General features: G+C 49.7%; 2 protein-coding genes across 52 annotated transcripts in view; both read right to left on the reverse strand.

Annotated features, from left to right (window-relative positions):
* Nucleotides 1-535: 535 nt before the first annotated feature.
* The window catches only part of LOC135250064 (protocadherin gamma-C5-like), a 232,254-nt gene continuing 212,011 nt past the window's right edge, over nucleotides 536-20,778 (reverse strand). For 36 of the 50 annotated variants that reach the window (XM_064325925.1, XM_064325933.1, XM_064325931.1 and 33 more), the window contains exons 2-5: nucleotides 10,350-10,408; nucleotides 9,287-9,340; nucleotides 6,699-6,796; nucleotides 536-3,684 (exon numbers count right to left, since the gene is read on the reverse strand). In XM_064325925.1, coding sequence (XP_064181995.1) covers nucleotides 3,407-3,684; nucleotides 6,699-6,796; nucleotides 9,287-9,340; nucleotides 10,350-10,408 — 489 coding nt within the window. In that variant the 3' untranslated portion in view covers nucleotides 536-3,406. Of the gene's footprint in view, nucleotides 3,685-6,698; nucleotides 6,797-9,286; nucleotides 9,341-10,349; nucleotides 10,409-13,983; nucleotides 17,277-17,538; nucleotides 20,753-20,778 lie in introns of those variants that run through there. The other 14 variants (XM_064325952.1, XM_064325953.1, XM_064325955.1 and 11 more) reach the window with 5 other exon arrangements.
* LOC135250069 (protocadherin gamma-A11-like) overlaps nucleotides 6,776-20,778 on the reverse strand; it is a 69,944-nt gene continuing 55,941 nt past the window's right edge. Inside the window, exons 2-3 of one of the 2 annotated variants that reach the window (XM_064325961.1) lie at nucleotides 10,350-10,408; nucleotides 6,776-6,796 (exon numbers count right to left, since the gene is read on the reverse strand). The gene's annotated coding sequence lies outside the window, so the exon portion shown is untranslated. Of the gene's footprint in view, nucleotides 6,797-9,316; nucleotides 9,341-10,349; nucleotides 10,409-20,778 lie in introns of those variants that run through there. The other variant, XM_064325960.1, reaches the window with a different exon arrangement.

Consider the following 20,778-nt stretch of genomic DNA (forward strand, 5'->3'; position numbering starts at 1 on the left):
GCTATCGGCTGTGATCCTATTGGCTGGCATCAGCTCCTCCTTCCCTAAACCAGGGCTGCACAACTCAGTTCCCAGAGATCTACCATCCTGTAGGTTTTCACTCTGTAACAAAGCACACCTCATTTAGCAGTTAGAGAGCTCACCGAGCTGCTATTTAGTATGTTCAGGTGGGACAAATTGGGATTGAAATAAAAACCTACAGGATAGCATCTCTCGACGAACAGGGTTGGGCAGCCCTGGCCTAAACTCTTTGGGTATGAGCTAATGTAAGGCTACTCAATCTTATCCAGAAAGGTTTCGGTGTGGGCTCTTGTCCCAACTAAGCAGTTACACACCTGATTCTACTAATCAGTGTCCTTAGCAAAGACATAGTGGCTGATTGGTTGGCATGAAAATCCCTTTCTGGATAAGACTGAGGACCCCTATGGAAGTTGCTCTGAAGAGCATAATTCACCAGAACAAAGTTCCTGGTCATGGATGTTTAACCTTTAGAAAAGAAACTGGTAAAACATGCCAAAGACAGGCAACAGGCGTATTCATGATTTCAGAAGAACTTTTTATTTGAAATGTCAGTGTACAAGAGAAAATATAACAGCAATATAAATATTAGCATATAAAATAATAGTGTAACACAGGAGCACTGATCTATTTTATAAGAAAGATATTACAGCAGAATATAGAAGTGTAATTCATGAGCAGACACAGATATACTGATTTATATGACAGCATTCCAGCAGCACAGGCACGAAAGAGAAATCACAAACACATAAAAAAGGTAGATGGATAGAAACTTCTGTATTATTATTATTTTTTGCCTTTACTTTTAAGCACAGAGTGACAAAACAGAAAAAACACAGTTCACAAGTTCCTACTCTACGTTTGTGTTTATCTTTTTAAAGTTATCTTTTATTTACACTCAGGAATAGTCAGCCATCTTGGTGCTTACATACTACATGACTACACTTACTTTGAAGAACATCTCTTTTTTTTTTGCTTTGTTTTCTTTTTTTCTGAAAAATATGCAACACATTCCAGTAGTAAGCCACAAGAAAGTAGCTTTAATTTTGAATCTCGTTTCAAACATGGTCCGTACAGACAGCTGGTTCTTATACATGACGGGGTCTTATTTACATTTGGACAGAGTGGTAATACAGAAGTGGACTGGACGGGAGGGGCTTTTGGGTCAGTGCAGATTAAGAAACTGCCTTCATTTATTGTGAAGAATTTTTTTTCCCTCTTCCTTGGCTCTCTTACCCTGGTTCAATATTGGTCTAAGCCTTGCCAGTTCGTGGGTTCACCTCCCTGCGTGACCTTCATCTGAGACCGAAATATCCAGCTCTAATGTACTAGGATGATGGTAGGAGTGGAGCTGTAAGTCATCGATCTGTATATTTGAAGCCTGAGAAGCTCAAAGCCTGCCTGTCCTAGACTCCTGGGGAAGGGATGTTCCACCATCACACAGTCTCACTGTCCCTGACTTCACCAGCGAAGGGACAGACTGTATGTCTGCTGCAACTCCTAGGACAGGCTGAGCAAGCAAGAGAGACCACACCACTGACAAGAGGTTTCCGGAGAATTCCGAAAGTAACTAAACCCTTATCACCATCGTAACCCTGGCTCATAGTTAAGACCCACAGGTCTATGTTACCAGCAGCGCATTTGTTCTGATCCAGCATCAATGGACCTTCTGACCTGGGTTCAACTACAATCCATCAATCAATCAGTTACATAAGTAACTACATTTCAATGGAAATCCAGCAAATTAATCATTTACTTAAGTAACAAAATGCATTTCAACTAACATCCAGCAATCAATGAGTTAAACGAACTGCTACCTACGTTTCAACTACAGCTCTATAATCAGTAATGCAAATACCAAGATACAGTTTAATTACAATTAATGTGGCCATATTTTGGATTAGAAGCTATGCTATGACTCGATTGCGATCGAACCCAGGTCTGATGTGGTGCCTGTCCCATCTACAACCCTGAAGCTCTTCATTAATGCGAGCTGAAGCTCTTGAGCTCTGGACTGACCACATCCTGTACATTCAGGAAGAATCTGTGAGTCAGTGCCCAGGCCCCTCTTCACAACCTCCCGCCCTGACCCCTGACCCCTCCCTCCGTGTCTTCAGGGGCGGGGCTACACTCAGGAAGCTGCCGGCTCATGCAGTGCAGGCTTGTTGGACGGGGAGGGGAGGGTGGGGTGGGGCGAGGTGAGGAAACAGTGCATTCTCAGGATTGGACTCTCTAAGCGGGTGAGAAATGGGGGCGGGGTCGGCAGGGGCGCATGCAGCAAGCGATCGCGGAGAACGCTGGACTCCCACGCTGCCTCTGTGGAGAGGCGTGCCCACCCGGGTGTACTCACAGGCCCCGCCCACTGCAGAGATGTGCCAGTGGACGGACCCACACAGCACTGTGCCACCGGGGAGTCTGGGAATTCCATGGTACCCGGAACAAAATTCCCGAAACCGTACCATGGAATTCCCAGCTCGTTACAGTGGAACAACGCTGCACAAACATTGGACTTAATATCTTGGCCTCGTTGCCGTTGGCGAATTTACTCTGAGCACCTTGAGTTCGAGCTGGTCATACAAGCAGGAAAAAAAAAAAAGTCATATGATTTTTTTCCATTAAAAATGCAGAACTCGATTAGTCCAATTTTTTTTGCTACGTCTAAAAGTTAATGCTACAAACGCATTTCCATTTGTTTTGGAGAAGACTGGAGGCGTTCTCCGAATGCGATGCATAGTTTCACTTCTGCGGTCTTACGTCTAGTTCATGGACGGCTCATGCAAAAATTACCTGCCTGTATCTAAGAACTACTGCAAAGATTATCAAAGCTGTTCTAAGAAACTTAACTCAAAACTAGTGTCATTCTTGTCACCACTAGAAGTGCCTATTTTGCATTTTGAAGAAACAAAAAGTCAACATGACACACGTATTAAGTAAAATGATTAATAGCCATTCTAATACTATGTTAAAGGGCAGAGCCCTGCCCTTAAAATCACTGTTCAGTTACATCTTTAGAACTTCACCTCTGAAGAATCCATCCGGATTCAAAGACATCAAATATTTCATCATTAACAACCCCCCCTTATCCCCTACAGAAAAATTAAGGATCAATACCGAAAAGCTAACCAAGTTTGTGTTATATTCAGACAGCAAGATATATCCACACTACTAACACAGGTTTTTGAAAATATGTTAGAGGAAAAACAAGCTTAAAACCCAAGAAAATTTTTTTTAAAAAAGACACGTATGCTCACCACGTCATCACTTTGCAACGTTCAGACTTAAAAGCAAACGAAAGAGAAAGCGTAGCATTCTTAGAAGAGGAGGTGTGACGGGGGCGGCGGCGTGGTTGTCAGGGGGGCGTGGTCGGGTATCCAGGCCGGCTGCTCGTTTACTTCTTGTCCTTCTTGGCGGACTTCTTCTTGCTGGCGGGCGTCTGGGCAGCCTTGGGGGCCTCGGCCTGTGGGGGGGGCTGGGGGAGGGCGGGCTGGGGGGGCTGCTGCTGCTGCTGCTGCTGCTGCTGCTGGTTGGCCGTCAGGGTGGCGGTGCTGCCGGGGATGTAGACGTTCTGGCGGTAGTCGGGCACGTGCTGCAGGGTGAACTGGGGGCTGTAGCGGGTGCTCAGTCCCATGGTTCCCGGTCCGAGGGTGGCGGTCGCCTCACTCACCTCTGAGAGAGGGAGAAGAGGAGAGAGAGGAAGAGCGGGAGAGTGAGGGACAGAGGGGAAACGAGAGAGGGAAACACGTGAGAATCGATACGCTATATAACACATATACATTTGACTGCTCTGAAACACTGCCTCAACTTTAACAGCTCCCAGAGATTAGCTCTGCCGATAGCTGTAACTGCATTAAAAGCTTGTGAGGATTGCAGGTCCTCTCGTTGGTACCTTCTGTTTGTTTTCTACGGCCTGGACTGAGCATGCTCAGAGTAGCGACTCAAACATGATTCATTCTCCTTTCCACCACAAACAACTCAGTACGGTTTCTGCACTAAATGAACCAGCAGAGAGGGGGAGGGGGAGGGCAGTGGAAGTAACACACATGCCTGGGTTAAAATGTAGCTAGGAAACCACATCAGCCCTGGATCATTTATCTTTAGGTGCAGCATTTAACCTTCATTTAAGCAGAAATGCCCACTCAAGCGTGCTCTGACTCAGGGACCAGCATGAATGAATGGGCGGGGCTTCAGAGGCCAGCCATGAGGCGATGAGCTGGCCACACTGACTAAGCCTCACTCAGTGAGTAAGCCTTACTGTGGCGAAAATGTGGAGAGGCATTGCACAATGTCCCTTTCATTTCTGCAACAATCGCCCCCCAGAACAGAGAGAGAGAGAGAAAGAGAGAAAGAAAGAGAGAGAGAGAGAGAGAGAAAGAGTGAGAGAGAGAGAAAGAGTGAGAGAGAAAGAGAGAGAGGGGTTAATGAAGCTACGGGCGACTGGTCGGGTTTGGGAAGCGGGGAAGAACAGACACGGCAGAGGGGACGAGAACTCCGTGCCAAATCCGCTATGGCCGGCTGACAACTCATTATCGCTCCCCGCATGTGCGCTGTGCGAGTGTGTGTGTGCGCTGTGCGAGTGTGTGTGTGCGCTGTGCTAGTGTGTGTGTGCGCTGTGCGAGTGTGTGTGTGCGCTGTGCTAGTGTGTGTGCGCGCTGCGCGAGTGTGTGTGCGCGCTGTGCGAGTGTGTGTGTGCGCTGCGCGAGTGTGTGTGTGCGCTGTGCGAGTGTGTGTGTGCGCTGCGCGAGTGTGTGTGTGCGCTGTGCGAGTGTGTGTGTGCGCGCGCATGCCAACGAGGGTGCCTCCCAGCGTGTTTTAGGGGACAAGCCTCCGTGCACCTAAATGAGTTTGAGGCCCCCGGACCTCCGAGCGCTAGCCCCACCGCGAGGCGCGCGTCAGGCCGGCGACCGCAGTAACAGAATTTGTCCCGCGGCTCCCATAATTCCCCCCATTGTCCGCTCCTAATTCAGCCATTGTGCAGACAATGGGCAGAAGCGTTTCGCTCCGCCGTGACCGTAGAGCGGCCCGGCCCTTAATCTGGAGCCCGTTTCCGCTAACTCGCCCCGCCTGCACGTCCGCCATCCTAACGAGACGCGGCACAAGGGCTCTGTGTGCCTGCTGGACCACCGCTCAGCACAAGCAGCTACGAGGAACACTTTAGAGCTGAACTACCCTGGTTCAGCTACCCCTACCTACGCTATCTTCATCTGTGTATAAACGAGCAGGACCACTGGTAAGAATGGGACCTGCCACTGGCATTAAGACATGCCACCATTCCATACAGGAAGAATCCCTGAAGCTTGTCGATTTGTCCTCGCTGTTTCTGAGAGACCAAAGCAGGCAGATGGTAGCACATTATTATTCTGACTGCATGCAGATCTGACTTACAGACAAGGGGGGTCGATTCAGTGCGAATTATTCCATGAGAAAACAAGGGCGCTAGCTAGCGAGGAGAAAGTGCTGAAGAAGTCTAGAACATTCTACAGAGCAGGGTTGGCTGAATACTGTCAGCCTGACTGAGTTTGCCATGCAGTTGCCTGGCTGGCCTCAGGCCTGTCTGACCTGCAGCTGAGGTGTGTGAGTGGAAGTGTGGCATCAGACCGGGGGGGGGGGGGGGGGGGGGCGTGGGAGGCTGTGGAGAGCTGTGGGGGGATGTGGGGAGCTGTGGAGAGCTGTGGGGAGGCTGTGGGAGGCTGTGGGGATCTGTGGGGATCTGTGGGGAGGCTGTGGGAGGCTGTGGGGGCTGTGGGGAGCTGTGGGAGGCTGTGGGGGGCTGTGGGGAGCTGTGGGGAGCTGTGGGGGCTGTGGGGAGCTGTAGGGAGCTGTGGGGGCTGTGTGGGGCTGTGGGGAGGCTGTGGGAGGCCGTGTCTCCACAGCGGGGGGGTTACAGGGAGAGAGCAGGTCTCTGATCTCTCGCACGCAGGCACCTGGCGGGAGAGCAGGGCCGCTCTGATCGCCGGGGGAGACCGCGATTTTAACGGCAGAGCGTCGGACCGCAGCTGCGCCGCGCGGAGACAAAGCGCCCCCTGTCCCGCGCCCGTCTCTCAGCCCGCGGTGGGGAGGAGCGCGGGCTCCTTTCCCAAAATCAAGCCCCTCTCTTCCTCTGTCTGTGCATCTGCCCTGCCCCCCCCACCCCGCTCTCTCTCCCTCTTTTCCTCTCTCTGTGCATCTGCCCTGCCCCCCCCCACCCTGCTCTCTCTCTCTCTTCCTCTCTGTACATCTGGCCTCCCCCCCCCCCACCATGCCCCCCTCCACCCTGCTCTTCCCCACTCCGAACGCCGCAGTAAAATACTCCATCTCTTTTTATGGGAACAGAACTGCATTGATGTTATTAGCCCTACTGCTGTCAGCTGCACCAGCACACACTCTTAAAAGAACAGGAATCTCTCTCTCTCTCTGTCCCCCTACGTCTCTCCCTCCTTCCCTCTCTCCTCTCTGGGCCTGAGTCTGTGTGCAAAGACTTAAGACAGGGAGGAGGGGTGGAGTTAGAGAGATGGAGAGAGTGAAGGACAGACAAAGGATCAAAGTGAAGGTGGAACACAGAGATAAGAGACAGAGAATGAGAGATGAAGGGAGCGGTAGAAGAAAAGAGCAAAAGGAGGACGGGAGAGACTGAAATAGAAAGGAGAGAGACAGAGAGAAACAAAGATGGCGGAGGAGAGAGATAGGCACAGACATTTCCTTACCGTTAGCTGCGGCCATCAGCGCCTGGAGCTGCTCAGCTTCGGTGGGGGGGTTGGGCCACGGTCCCGTTCCTACGGCAGCCTCGGGTGGGGGGGCAGCCCTGTGGGGGGGGGGGGGGCAAAGGGAGAGAGAGGAGGGAGCTCAGCAGCGCTCAGCACCAGGAGGCGGGAACCTTCTCCTCTTATGTCAGCGGCCACGGCGGCCATTTTCTGATACAGAGGAGGAGCTGAGAAACGGCTTTTATTACTGTGCAAGCGGAAGTTCCGCCTAAGCGCTGATCTGAGGTCAGTCTAGCAATTTTCTCCCGAATGGTTCAGGTTAGGATTTGGGTAGGCTTTGATGGTCCTGAAGCAGTGCTTAGGGTTTGAGTTCCGGCCTGCAGGCAGGCAGCCCTCGGCTCCGGGCCACAGTGAGCCGGCTCTGCTCAGTGTCAGGGCTCGTGATGTTTTCATCAGCAGCTGCTGACGTGTGTTATGAACAGAGCGCGGGCGGGCGGACCTGGCAGGGCGGGGTTACCTAGGGGCTAAAGCACAGCTCCACAGAGCAGCTGTTTATCCAGCCCGCTCTGAAAGACACCGTGACAGGTGTGTCCTTTGTGAGAGTACAACACTCTCAGCCTTGGGAATGAGCAAACACACACACAGCCACACACACAGGTATACATACACCCACACAACCACACACTCACACACACACACACACACAGGTATACATACACCCACACGACCACACACTCACGCACACACACAGGCATACATACACCCACACAACCACACACTGACACACACACATACACACAGGTATACATACACCCACACGACCACACACTCACGCACACACACAGGTATACATACACCCACACAACCACACACACACACACACACACACACACACACACACACGTATACATACACCCACACAGCCACACACACACAGCCACACACAGGTATACAGCCACACGCACACAAACATGCACGCACTGAGTCACATCCCAGAGAGAAAGCCCATCTGTAACGCATTCACCTTCAAAGGCGTGAGCGTGTGTAACAATGCACACAATTTGTATCCAGGCGGAAAGAGAAAAGGGAGAAACAGCAGCCGCTCTCAATTTTGAGCAACCTAATTACCACTGAGGCCAGCGGGGAGCGCTGGGCTGGGGGGGGGGAGCCGAGCGCCTTTCAGACGGGCGGGGGTGGGGGGGGTTTTCAGCCTAGTGCTCCGTCCTATTAAAATCTGCCCTCCATTAACCCCCGAGTTCTCAAATTGGCGCACAAAGGGTTAACGGCCGCCCAGCTCAGCAGCAGCTTCCTGGCTTATATGAGCTGCTGTAAAAACAAAAGCAAAACGCTTCCTTTGGTCTCCGGGTCTTTGAAGACAATTAAACCCGGGTCCGAACAGAGCAGCACAGCTGGGGGGGGGGGGGGTGAATAAGGGGGGTACAAAATAAAGGTGTTGGGGAGAGACGGCTAGATTGGCACGCGGACAGACAGCAGGACGGGATTCTCTCATCTGCGCGGTCGCCGGGTCGCGGATCAGCTGGCCGGACCGTAAGAGCGTGTCACAGAGGGGACCTGTGGGAGGAAGCCAACGCCTCATTTCCTCCTCGTTATGACATCCCTCCAGAGGCCGCTTATCAGGACTTCCCACTTCCTGCGGCCGCAGAGACCACAGGACGAGGACGAGGCCATGACATTTCCACGCCCCGGTGCCTGCTGGGAGATCCTTTATCAGAGCTCCCATTAAAGCCTCTCTTCCAGCAGTCTGGACTGAATGGGGTGTCATTTATCTTATCTTATCTGTGTCACTTAATTTCTTACAGATGATGGGTAAAAGCATGAAATCACTTGGAAATGCCTCAGTGGCAAAACCACCATGCTCCAGCCAACACCCACAACCCACTATGTGTCTGAGGCAGGATACTGTAAGACTTCCACCAGATCAATGTAAATTTTCTATGTGCTTATCCAATGAGAATCGTTTCACTCCCACGATACCCCTGTGCCGATTATATCATGAGTAGAATTACAGCGGACATCTAAATGAGCCACTGTCACGTGTCACTCAAAATTGCAATGAAAACTGTGCACAGTTATTTATTCACAGTTACTATTGCGTGTGTTATGCGGTGGGCACACCTATTGGTGTGCGCTAACCGCACCTTGCAACATGCACCGAACAAGCCTGAAGCACACACTGAGCATGCTCGCAGCAGACGCAGACGTTTAAGTGGGGTAGCACCCAGTTTTATTAGTTTTAATTGTCTGAAAATAGTTTTACAACAATTTTTTTTAAAACCTTGTATGAGTGACATGCAGAGGTCTGGAATTAAAAACCACAAACAAGTTTTGTTACCAAGCGATTAGAAAACCAGCCCGGCGTCCACGACGGAAAGAGCTCTATGACAGACTACCACAACAAACGCGCACGAACAGACACAGCAAGGGCCTACGACAGCAAGCGCCGAAAGCCAGCTAGACTACAGGGACAAGTCACACACCTCACCACAGCCTAGAGAACACGACCTACATAGAGCTCGGCAGCAGAGCCAAGCAGAGCTAGGCCACCGCAGCCCGACCTTCACAACAAATACCTGGCTTTCCCATACGGCGTCCATCTTATCTGCGTCGTGTTGTACTTGTGCTGACTGAAACACAGAGAGGTCATTCAGCCAGGCTGCACTCAGGAGCCCGAGCGGCGCTGGCCGCTGGGTCATTTTCATGTGTCCCTAACAGGTCTCTATGGTGATGAGCTCAGCGGGTGGGGGAGGGGGAGGGGGGGGAGAATCAGTCATCTCTAAAGGCAGCGTTTTCACAGGCAGCACAAGGGCTCCTTCTTTTAAAAAGGGGGTCCTTTCGGAACGCGCCGCCGGCTGAATGGGCGGGGGGTCCCGGGCCGCGGCCGGGGCATCGGCGGGGCTGCACAACAACAGCCCCGCTCTCATCTCCATTCCGCTCACTGCCGCAGGAGCGCCGATTACCATCGCCCAAGGACGCGGCAGCCAGGAGCACGCGGGAGGGGGAGGGGAGGAGAGGCGACAGCTCCAATCAATCACCGCCCCTGACCTGCCTGTGGGCGGGGCCAGGCTCCGATCGCAGCGCTAGAGTTTACGCTTCCCCGGCTTTACAGACGATGAAACAGCGTGCTGAGATTACAGTACACGCTGTGCGGTGGGAGCGTGCGGCAGGGGGAGCGGAGGAACCCCAGGACCGGGCTTCACTTGGGCGCAGTGTTCCGGCGCTTTCTGCAGGACGCAGGGCAGCCGGGAACGCTGGCTGCGATTGGTTCACTGCCCGCAGGTTTTTGGTAAATGACGCGTTCCTAGTCTGTCGGTAAAGACGCAGCTAGAGCTGGGAGAGTGCAGGAGCTGCGGGCGGTGCAATCTGCAGCGTGAAAGCTCCACTGTGCACACACAGGGCTGTGCACTCTCTCCTGAAGCTGCTCAACGACTGCGCTCAGTACAATACTGCGCTCTTTATTCACATTCCCAAGACACTCAATTCTGTGGTGTGTGTGCGTATGAGTGTGTGAAAGAGAGAGAGAGAGAGTGTGTGTGTGAAAGAAAGAGAGTGAGTGTGTGTGTGTGTGTGTGTGTGTGAGAGAGAGAAAGAGAGAGTGTGTGTGTACATATGCATGAGTAAGAAGAGCTCACTCACCCACTAGTTCCAGGTCTCTGGTTCTGGGAGAAACGCCAGTCAGTGTTGGGGGGTTTTTGCTGAAAAGAGAATAGCAGAGCTTTAGTACGAGTGTTTAAGGGGTCTGTCTGTCTGTCGGTCCATGTGCTCGCCCAGCTGTCAGTCCAGGGAATCATTTCCTCCAGCGCTTCCTGTGATGCTGTCATCGCTGAGGGAGAGAGGAGGTTAGGGTAACATTTCACAAGATTCAGTGGCCATTTTGTCTCACAGCTGAGAGTTCTGAGCTCACTGAGCCTTTTTACAGCTGCAACAGACTCACGTACACACACATACACACACACACTATACCCTCACAGCCTCTACCCTCACACAAGTGTTAGGGAAATAAATGAGACCGTGTCTCTGTTTACACTGTACAGATACGTTCTGACACTCCACTGATGATGGCCTGCGAGGAGGAAGGCCAGATCTTCCAGCCTCTAAAGGAAGTTTTCAGAGCACCATAAACAGAAGGAAGTATAAACAGAAATGAAAGGTGAGCGTTTGAAAAGGAGTTTTAAAGTACGCTCCTCTTTGTTAACCGACGAGCGGGAGAAAACACTCAGCTGCAGCCCAGCGCATCTATTAACCCAGAAAAGAGCTCTCCGGAGAGAGAGAGAACAACAGATAAATTATTGAATTCATCCTGTCGAATACAGTCACACTTGAGTGCATCAGGTCAGAGAACTGAGTATGGCTCAGAAATAGTACAGTAAATACAGCTCACAGGGCACTACCTGCAAACTGCTGAATGCCATCACGTTAGCTGGTTGGCTAATTGCATCACCCATACGTGACGAGGTGGCCAAGCGGTTCAGGCGACGGACTGCTGATCCAAACGTGGTTTGAATCCCGTCGTCGTCGGTGAGTGGAAGCTTTTTCATGGCTATGGATTATCGATACTTTATGAGAATTGTACCTCGGACCTGTGTTCTGTGGTGGTTTCAATGTCCATTGATATGCACTTATTGTATGTTGCTTGTGATAAAAGCAACAGCTAAATAAAATGTAAAGTAATGCAATAGGAATTCTTTTCTTTAAATATGTTTATCAACTGAGGCAGATTTTTGTGGTTTACTTTATTCAATGTACTTATTGATAGATCTTTAAGTTTTTCTGTAGTATTCATTTTATTATGAATATTGAATAATACTGAATTTATATTGCAACACCCGAAGTAATTTCTAACGATTTCAATGCAAACCAAAAAAAATCAGAATAGACCATGATCACAAATCTGATGGCGGTCACATGTGAGAGGCAGACCAATAGGAGTGTTTCAGGTGGTCATGTGATCACAGACCTCAACCCCTGCTGCCTCCACACAATCATCAGCCCTCCCTTCTGGGGCAGGAGGTTGCCATGTATATGAAAGCCCAGAGCCATTGTGGCTCTAATGCAGAGCGGCACACAAACAACTGCTGTCAGGGTCATTCGCAAGGTGAAACCTCACACAGCAGCAAGAAACAGGAAGAACAACCACACTACACCCAGACCCCCCTGCATTGGCTCATTCACAACCTCAGACTTTATATTTAATAATTCCTCTCACCCACAACACTGCTCCCAATTCAGCCAACCACCACCTACAGCCCAATTCAACTTCATTGCAACTGATCACCTCCTTCATAACCAGCACTCTGAATAATCTATGTTCAGTGCTTATGTTTGTATGCCACTGGAAAATGGTTTAAATAGATATTTATTTTTTTATTCATAAGTTCTTTTTATGAATTGTCTCTCATTTGTTTGATGAAAACCTGACAAAGGCCATTTCTGAAATGTGCTGGTTTAAACAGTAAGAGAACTGTTTTCCTTTGTCGCCAGGTTAAACGTAGCTGGAGTTGTTTTCCCCTTGCTGGCCCAGTTAAGGCCTGGACACCGAAAGCTCGAGCAGGGAGCTGTGACAGTCACACCCAAGACCCCCCAGGCCAGGGGCAGAGACAGAACCTCAAGGCCGGGGGTGGGGGGTGGGGGGTGGGGTGGGGTCAGCCTGTTTCTCGGGCAGAAGGACGCCACTAATCACTGGAAATCCACATCTGGGCACTGCCCCCCACAGCTGAGAGCCCACCCCCTCCTCACTTCCTACCGCTGTTGGTGAAACAAGTTAACCCTTCACAGGACACTTTTGCCTGACTGACAATGTGCTGCACCCTGCAGGGACACCGCCAGACTCTCAGGGAACCTCAAACGCATACGTCACTGGAGAATACTAAACATTTCATCAGCACCACTAAATGTCACGCAATATACTCACAAAAATTAATTATAGGCACTGAGAAAATACTCTGAGAACATAGATCCTGTAGGACAAACAGTTTTTCCTTCCTGATATATGAAATGCATGCTCTCTCTCTCACTAAAAATATATGGACAACAAAAATAGTGCAAAGGTACAAATCCCACAAACTGCATTATCTTCATATGGGACACCATCATTATTGCTCTACATTACCAAAAAAAACGGATTCACGTCCCAGGCGAGCATATCTGTTAAATAAATATATAAGTGCCGCAGCTGCCCAGCATCGCAGTCAAAGTGGAGTAGGACACAGAGACAGCAGACAGCTGACACACTTTAATCTCCCACTGAACTCACACTGAGTATCCAGCTTCTGCAGCTACCCGGCCCACACCTCCCCACCCCACCGCTGACCGTCAGCAAACCGGGCCGTCTGTCGCCATGGCGCACGTTTCCATGGAACGGCACGTGTCACAAGAGCTCACAGACAGATGGCCGTTCCGAGCGAGGTTCAGCAGGGCGTGTAATGCACTCTCAGATTCAGCTCTGTCCCGTCACACTGGTGTCAGCAGGGCATGTATAACGCGCGCGCACACACACACACACACACACACACACACACATATATAAACGCGATGCTGGCATAAACTGTTCAGGGGCTAAAATGAAAGCTTTTTCCTCCTGAAAAAAAAAATGGAATAACAACCAAAAAACAAACTCCTTCTCTGGCCAGGTGGGAAATTGTAATCATTTCCAGAAAGGAATGTATGCCTGGACACTGTGCCGAAGCTCCTAAAAGCATTACAAAAGCGCACACTAATGTTTCCACAGCCAAAGGAGCAACGCACATCTTGTGCTTAAACCCACTGGAGAAGAGAGGGCCACAAAGAGCAGCTTGTGGGCATGGTCGTGTCAGCAGGATGACTGGTTGAGGCCCATATGCCCACTCTCAGCTAGTCATGGAGCTCTGGGTCAGTAATGTGCCTCACAAGACAACAGGAAGTCAAAGGTCAACCAATGACCCCACTAGATTCCGGTTTCTGGGCCAGCAGCCCACCTCCCCCCCCCCCACTCTCTATAAGGAACACGTGTGGGCCTTTCCGGTGAATCACCACCCTGCAGGAGATTCCACAAAGGAAGGGGGATTCCATTCCCAAGCCTAGTTTGACTTACACAACAATATTGTTAAAATTAAAATGCTACTTCCGCCATTTATTCACAATACAGTGATGGCGAAGTTGGTGAGATCATCAACAGCAGTTCATCACTCCATCCATTGATTTAGAAGAAAAGAAACGGGCTAATTCAATGAAGCCTCACTCCATAAGGCTGGACAGCCCTCATCTCATTCGCTTGGACAGAGCGTGCCCTCACCTCATTGACTGGGGAAAGTAAATGTTTCCTGGACAGGGTCATGCTCAGTGTATTGGCATTGCTCATCATGGGCGTAGAAGGGTTGAGGGTCTTGATGAACACAAAGTCACTCCTATTGGACAGTGTGGAGTAGCAGGGCCTATAGGTGTGTCCGTGGTGGTCCATGGGCCCGCCCACCACCTCCATGTATTTGATTGGTCCGTCGGTGTTGAGCTGCAGGTGGAGGTTCTTCTGCGCGCGCTGGTGCTGGGCGTGCCTGGAGCGCAGGCTCTGCTTGCTGTAGCAGCAGGAGTCCCCGCAGCCCCCCAGAGGGTCCCTGTGCCTCAGGCACCTGACCAGCAGGAAGACGAACATCACCACGGAGACGGCCGACACCACGGCCAGCGAGATGATCAGGTACAGGCTGATGTTGGTCAAGCCCCCTCGCCCCGCCGACGTCTTCCCGCGGTCGGAGGCGCCGTCCGCGGCCTCCTCCTCCACCGTGACGCTGACCGCCACCACGGTGGAGCGGTTGGGCGTCCCGTTGTCCCGCACCACCACCAGCAGGCCGTACGAGGCCCCCGCCTCCTCCTCCGTGAACTTCTGGGCCGTCCGGAGCTCGCCCGTGTGGTGTCCGATGCGGAAGCGCAGGCCGTCCTGCTCGGGGGCGATGCTGTAGAAGAGCCAGGCGTTGTGCCCGCTGTCGGGGTCCACGCACACGATCTTACTGAGGAGGTGCCCGGGCCCGGCGGTGCGGGGCACGCTCAGCTGCAGCGGCCCGTCGTCCGGCGGGGACGGGTACACCAGCGCGGGGTCGTTGTCGTTCTCGTCCACCACGAACACGTGCACCGTCACGTTGGAGGTCTGCGGGGGCGTCCCCGCGTCCCGCGCCTGCACCTCCACGCGGAAGGCGTTCACCTGCTCGTAGTCCAGCGAGCGCACGGCGGAGATCTTCCCCGTCTCCGGGTGGATGGAGATGTAGGAGGACACGGACACGCCCCCGACCGAACTGTGCAGGATGGAGAAGGTCAGGTGGGCGTTCCTGTCCAAGTCGGGGTCGGACGCAGTCACAGTCAAAATGGTACTGCCCGGGGCGTTATTCTCCGCTACGTCCACTGAGTAGGACGGCTGAGAAAAGACGGGTGCATTGTCATTCACATCGGAGAGGGTGATAGTCAAGCTTTCTTGGGAGGAGAGGGGAGGGGACCCTGAGTCTTTGGCAGTAATCAGGACAGTGTACTGGGGCACCTTCTCCCTGTCCAGAGGGCCTTCTGTCACCAAGGTGAAATGGTCCCTGACGTGCGAGTTCAGCTTAAACGGCAAGCCAGGGGGAATATGTACCGTAACTTCCCCGTTTTTCCCAGAATCCAGGTCTCTGACATTAATTAGCGCAATGGCAGTTCCTGACTCGGCGTCCTCTCTAACTGAATCCGTCAGGGAAGTTATTGTCAGTTCTGGGGAGTTGTCATTAACATCGATGATTGAGACTATAATACTGCCGGATCCCTCCATAGCGGGGGTCCCTCTATCCCTAGCCTGTACGGAAATATGGTAAACCTCCGCCATTTCATAATCCACCTGGCCGTCAACTCTAATTTCTCCGGTTTTGGAGTCCACGCTGAATAGCTGTAGTACTCGTTCAGGGGTGTACTTACTAAAAAGGAAGGAGACCTCCCCGTTCAGACCGTAATCCAAATCCGTGGCATTAAGTTTAGTCACCAAGGTACCAGGAGGAGAGTTTTCCAAAATGCTGACCTTTATAATCGGGTTGTCAAACACCGGCGCGTTATCGTTTACATCCAGGATTGTGATAAGTACCAAAGTAGTTCCCGACTTCTCAGGCTGCCCTCCGTCCACCGCGGTCAGCAACAGGCTAAACGCGGCCTGCTTCTCTCTATCGAGGGCTTTCTCCAAGACCAACTCGGGAAATTTACTTCCGTCACTTTTAGTTTCCACATTTAAAACGAAATAATCATTAGGACTGAGGAGGTACGTTCGCAATGAGTTGATACCCACGTCTGGATCCTGAGCACTCTCCAGCCGAAATCTGGTCCCCGGAGCGGCAGCCTCTGATATTTCCAGTGATACGTTTTTGTTTGGAAACTGGGGTGCGTTGTCGTTCACATCAACAATATCTACAACAATACGATGCATTTCCAATGGATTCTGTAGCATGATTTGAAGGTTTATAGTACATGTTAAACTCAATCCGCAAAAGCGTTCTCTGTCAATAGTCTGTTTAATTACCAAGGATCCGCTCGCCGAGTTAACTTCAAAATACTGGGCACTTGAATCCGAAACGACGCGCAAGTTTCTGTCTATAATCCTTTGAACATCGAGCCTCAGATCTTTCGCGATGTTCCCAACAACAGCTCCCGTTTTTAACTCTTCCGATACGGAATATGTAAGCTCCGCGGCCGCAATCGTAAAGCCCGCAAAGGAAAAAGACAGCCACGCCGCGAGCCACTCCGGAGCCCTTCTCCTCTTTCTGCATTCCATTATGAAAAGGTCCCAGAAACGGAGAAATAAAAGTTCGACTTTTACCGTAATAAATCCATGATCCGGTTTAATTTACTTTGTGGAACTGTCCACAAGAAATGCCGTTCGAGTGAAACATACCCGATTAATATTGAGCAATTCATGACGTCGAACTTTTCTTCGGGAAATAAGTACGGAGAAAACAAAACTCCATCTCGCAGCACTAAGTTTCCAGCACTGAAGAATTTTCTGCTCTTCAGCGAGGGGCGGGGGTGAGCCGCATGACAAAGCCCAGCGTCCTATTGGAGGAGAACGCTATTATTTTCTCTCGGGTAACTCCCAATTCATCAAAGAAAGTAGTGGCAACACTTTGAGAACCCCGTTTGTTGTTGTTGTTTTTTGTGACATAAAACACGTAGCCAGGTTACAAAAAATAAAATAATAAATAATAAAAATCATCACAAATACGCATTAATTTTTCTTTTTCAAACAGCATCCACCAGGCAGATGAATCGCTTTTTTGAATAACAGCAAATATTCCATGCCCACTAGTGTGAGAAATTGAATTTTTTTTTTTTTGTCTGATTAATTTCATTTGGCTATACCAAATAGGTGGACGAGCCGTGCGACGTTTCAGAATGCAGAGAACGGTGGCAAAACTATGCCAACCTACAGAACGGAATGCAAGCGCGTTTTTAACGTTATAACCGATTGTGCCACCAGGGGGCAAGATTTCTAAACTTTTAGCCATAACTGTGCGCGTTATTGTCATCGGCCAGCCATCGAACCGATGCAGGGAAATAACAATATCCAGAATATAGTTATTCATATTTAATCATTTATAAGCGAACACGTTTGGAGTTGTAGTTCGGGTACCAGCAGCTATAGTGGCCTACATATCAGAACGCATGTTTTTCACGTTAAGGTGTTTTTTGGGCGTTTGATAATGTTATTCGTATTACTTTACTGTAATGTTACTATTTATGTTGAGTAGGATACACCTAATGGAAAGGGGAAAGTGGAACGATTACATTAACAGTTTACATGGATAGATAAACATCAGAAATATAGCGATGCGTTTCATGACGCAATGCTCACCTGTTGGCTCTCAAACGTCCACGCGCTGTCAGGCAGTGACGCGTCGAGGACACTGATCATATCCTTAAAGTCTGAAGTACTGCTGGGCTTAACGAAAGTGAAATCACTGAACTCTGACACCGGAGTGAAGCAGGACCTGAACGACTGGCTCTGAGACATCATGTCCCCTCCCAGTACCTCCACATACTTAATAGGCCCATCAGTGTTCAGCTGGATCTGCAGATTTCTGTTGGGGTTCTTATATCCGTCAGAATCAGACCGTCTGATACAGCAACACGCCCCCCTCCTGCTGTTTCGAACGCACTTCACTGCCAAGATCACAAAAGTCACAAAAGACACCGCGGAAACCGAGGCCAGAGAGATGATCAAATAAAATGTGATTTTATTGTTTTTCTTGCTGGGTTCTTGCGCTTTCTGCCGCAAGTCCGAAATGGGCTCGTGAACCCCGTCCTCTAACAATATGCCAACTGTGACTGTGGTGGACTGGACCGGCTCCCCGTTGTCCTTGATCTCTATAAGTAGCCTCTGAGAAGCGTCATCCTGCTCTGAAACAGCGCGTTTAGTCCTCACCTCGCCTGTATAAAGATTCACACCAAACAGAGACGCGTCTGTAGCCTCCACAACCTTATAGGAAATCCAAGCGTTGTGCCCCGAGTCGGCGTCCACTGCCGTTACCTTGGTAACGAGGTGTCCCGCTTTAGCAGAGCGGGGCATTTTCTGGTGAGAAATTGAACCCATGACAGCTGAGGGGTAAATGACAGTGGGGGCGTTGTCGTTCTGGTCCAGGATAAAAACATGCACAATAGCGTTACTGCTGAGAGGCAGAGAACCTCGGTCCTTTGCCTGCACTTGGATCTGAAACACCTTCAGTTTCTCATAGTCAAATGAGTGCATGCTGTAGATGCTGCCGTTATCTGAGTTAATATAAATATACGAGGAGACAGACTGGTCTTGCACTTTTGAATCTAATACAGAATATGAAATCTTGGCATTTTCACCCAGGTCTGGATCCGAAGCGCTAACTGAACACAATATTGTCCCTGGAGCACCATTTTCTTTTACATACACTACATATGATGGCTGGGAGAAAACAGGGGAATTGTCGTTTACATCTATGATTCTCAGCGAAACCGTTTTCTTAGTAGAAAGAGCAGGAGAACCTGCATCTGTGGCAATGATGTCGATATTGTACTCACTCTGTGCCTCGCGGTCGAGGCGTGCACCAGTCACTAATTCATAATGGTTTTCAAAAGATGGCTTTAACGCGAATGGTACATTACCGGAAACCCCTACACTGATTTTTCCATTGTCACCGGAATCCAAATCTCTGACGCTTATAAGTCCCACCACTGTCCCAACAGACGCGTCCTCGGGCGCAGGACTGGTCAGCGACTTGAGAATGATTTCCGGGGGATTATCATTTGCGTCCACAACAGTGACCTGGACACTGCAGTGACCCTCAAGCTCCGGGCTACCTTTGTCTTTTGCCACCAGATCAATGACATACAAAGTAGTCTCTTCATAATCCAATGGCCCCTTTAATGTTAACTGACCTGTCTTCGAATTTAAATCAAAAACGTTAAACACGCTATCGGAGGTGTGGTCTCCGAAGGAATACTCAACTTCTCCATTCGGACCATCGTCTAAGTCCACAGCCATAAGCTCAAGTACTAGCGAGCCAGGCGAACTGTCTTCACCTATGGATGCTTCATAAAACTGTTTTTCAAACTGGGGAGGGTTGTCATTGTTATCTAGAACCTGTATAGAAATTTGTGTTGTTCCGGATTTAACGGGGTTGCCTCCATCAACGGCAGTAAGGACAAGCTCGTGCGAGGGATGTTTCTCTCGATCCAGAGATTTCGCCAAAACTAATTCTGGTATTTTCCTTCCGTCCTTCGAAGTCTTAACATTTAGGGAGAAATGATCATTTGTACTCAATGAGTACGACCGGAGCGCATTGCTTCCAACGTCAGGGTCCTGCGCGCTCTCCAGTGGGAAGCGAGCTCCAGGCGCTACGTGCTCTGCTATCTTCAGTACATGCTCTTTTGTTATAAAACTCGGCGCATTGTCGTTAATATCTTGAATCTCCACTTGCACGCGATGTAGCTGCAGAGGAGACTGAATTATTGCTTCAAGTGGTAGCAAACAGCTCTCGCTTTGTCCACAAAGCGTCTCTCTGTCTATTCTCTCACTCACGATCAGATCTCCCTTTTCCAAATCCACACTGAAATACTGCTTACCCTCGGACGTGATCCGCAGCTTGCGATCCGAAATTTCTTTTGCATTTAAACCCAAGTCTTTCCCAATATTCCCGACTATCGACCCCTGGTTTAGTTCCTCTGGAATGGTGTACCGAATCTGTCCATTTGTTGTATTCCACAGAAGAAAGAAACACGCGAAATAGATAGCGCGCCATATCAAGATCCCTTTTTTGGTCCCGTTTCCCATTTCCCGACGTTTTTAAAATTAATTTTCATTGATTTTATGAAAACACGAAATACTCAGAGAGGAGGCTATCCTTAAATCATGCAAAAAGAAGAAAATATGATTTAACACAAAAAGAGAGAAAATCAAATCGTATGTGTGGATGGGAGCATCTCAGCCGCCATCACAGCTCTAAGCTTAGCCACGGTCCTGATGCTGCGGCGCTGGTGGGCAGGAGTAGATCGCTCTGAACAGTGCATCTCGTCATTGGTGAACATTGCTCGGCTGAATTCTCCAATAAGAGACGCTCTCTACCTTAAAGGCAAAGCCGACTATTATACACCTAGATCACCAAGAAAAACCAGTTACATCGTATAGGGGCCATTCGGGCATGAAATAAGTGGACAGATTTAATACAAATCAAGACGATTTTCATAAAACGCATCATTTGTTATTGTTTTGTTTTGCCAAGGTTCACTTTTGAAACTACGAAGTGATTTCAGCTATTTTAAATGACACTGTAAAATTTGATTACGCTGGCCTGGGGCTGTAGCCTGTTTAAAATGAAGTACTATCAAATAGACTTAAAGAGAATTCATTTGGCGGGTTAAAAATAAAATAAATGCACAGGACATTAGACACCAGTAGTCCAAAATAATATATTGAAAGCCCAACATAATATCAAATTCTAAAAGAAATAAAAAATCGTGGAGCACTTTAAACGGTAACAAATGAGAAAAGCAGAGCGGTTTTAAATAGTAATTGATAATTACTTCCACTTGGCACACTATTATATATATACCATCTGGAATGACT

Source organism: Anguilla rostrata, chromosome 3, assembly GCF_018555375.3.
Source record: "Anguilla rostrata isolate EN2019 chromosome 3, ASM1855537v3, whole genome shotgun sequence".
NCBI classification, from domain to species: Eukaryota; Metazoa; Chordata; class Actinopteri; order Anguilliformes; family Anguillidae; genus Anguilla; species Anguilla rostrata.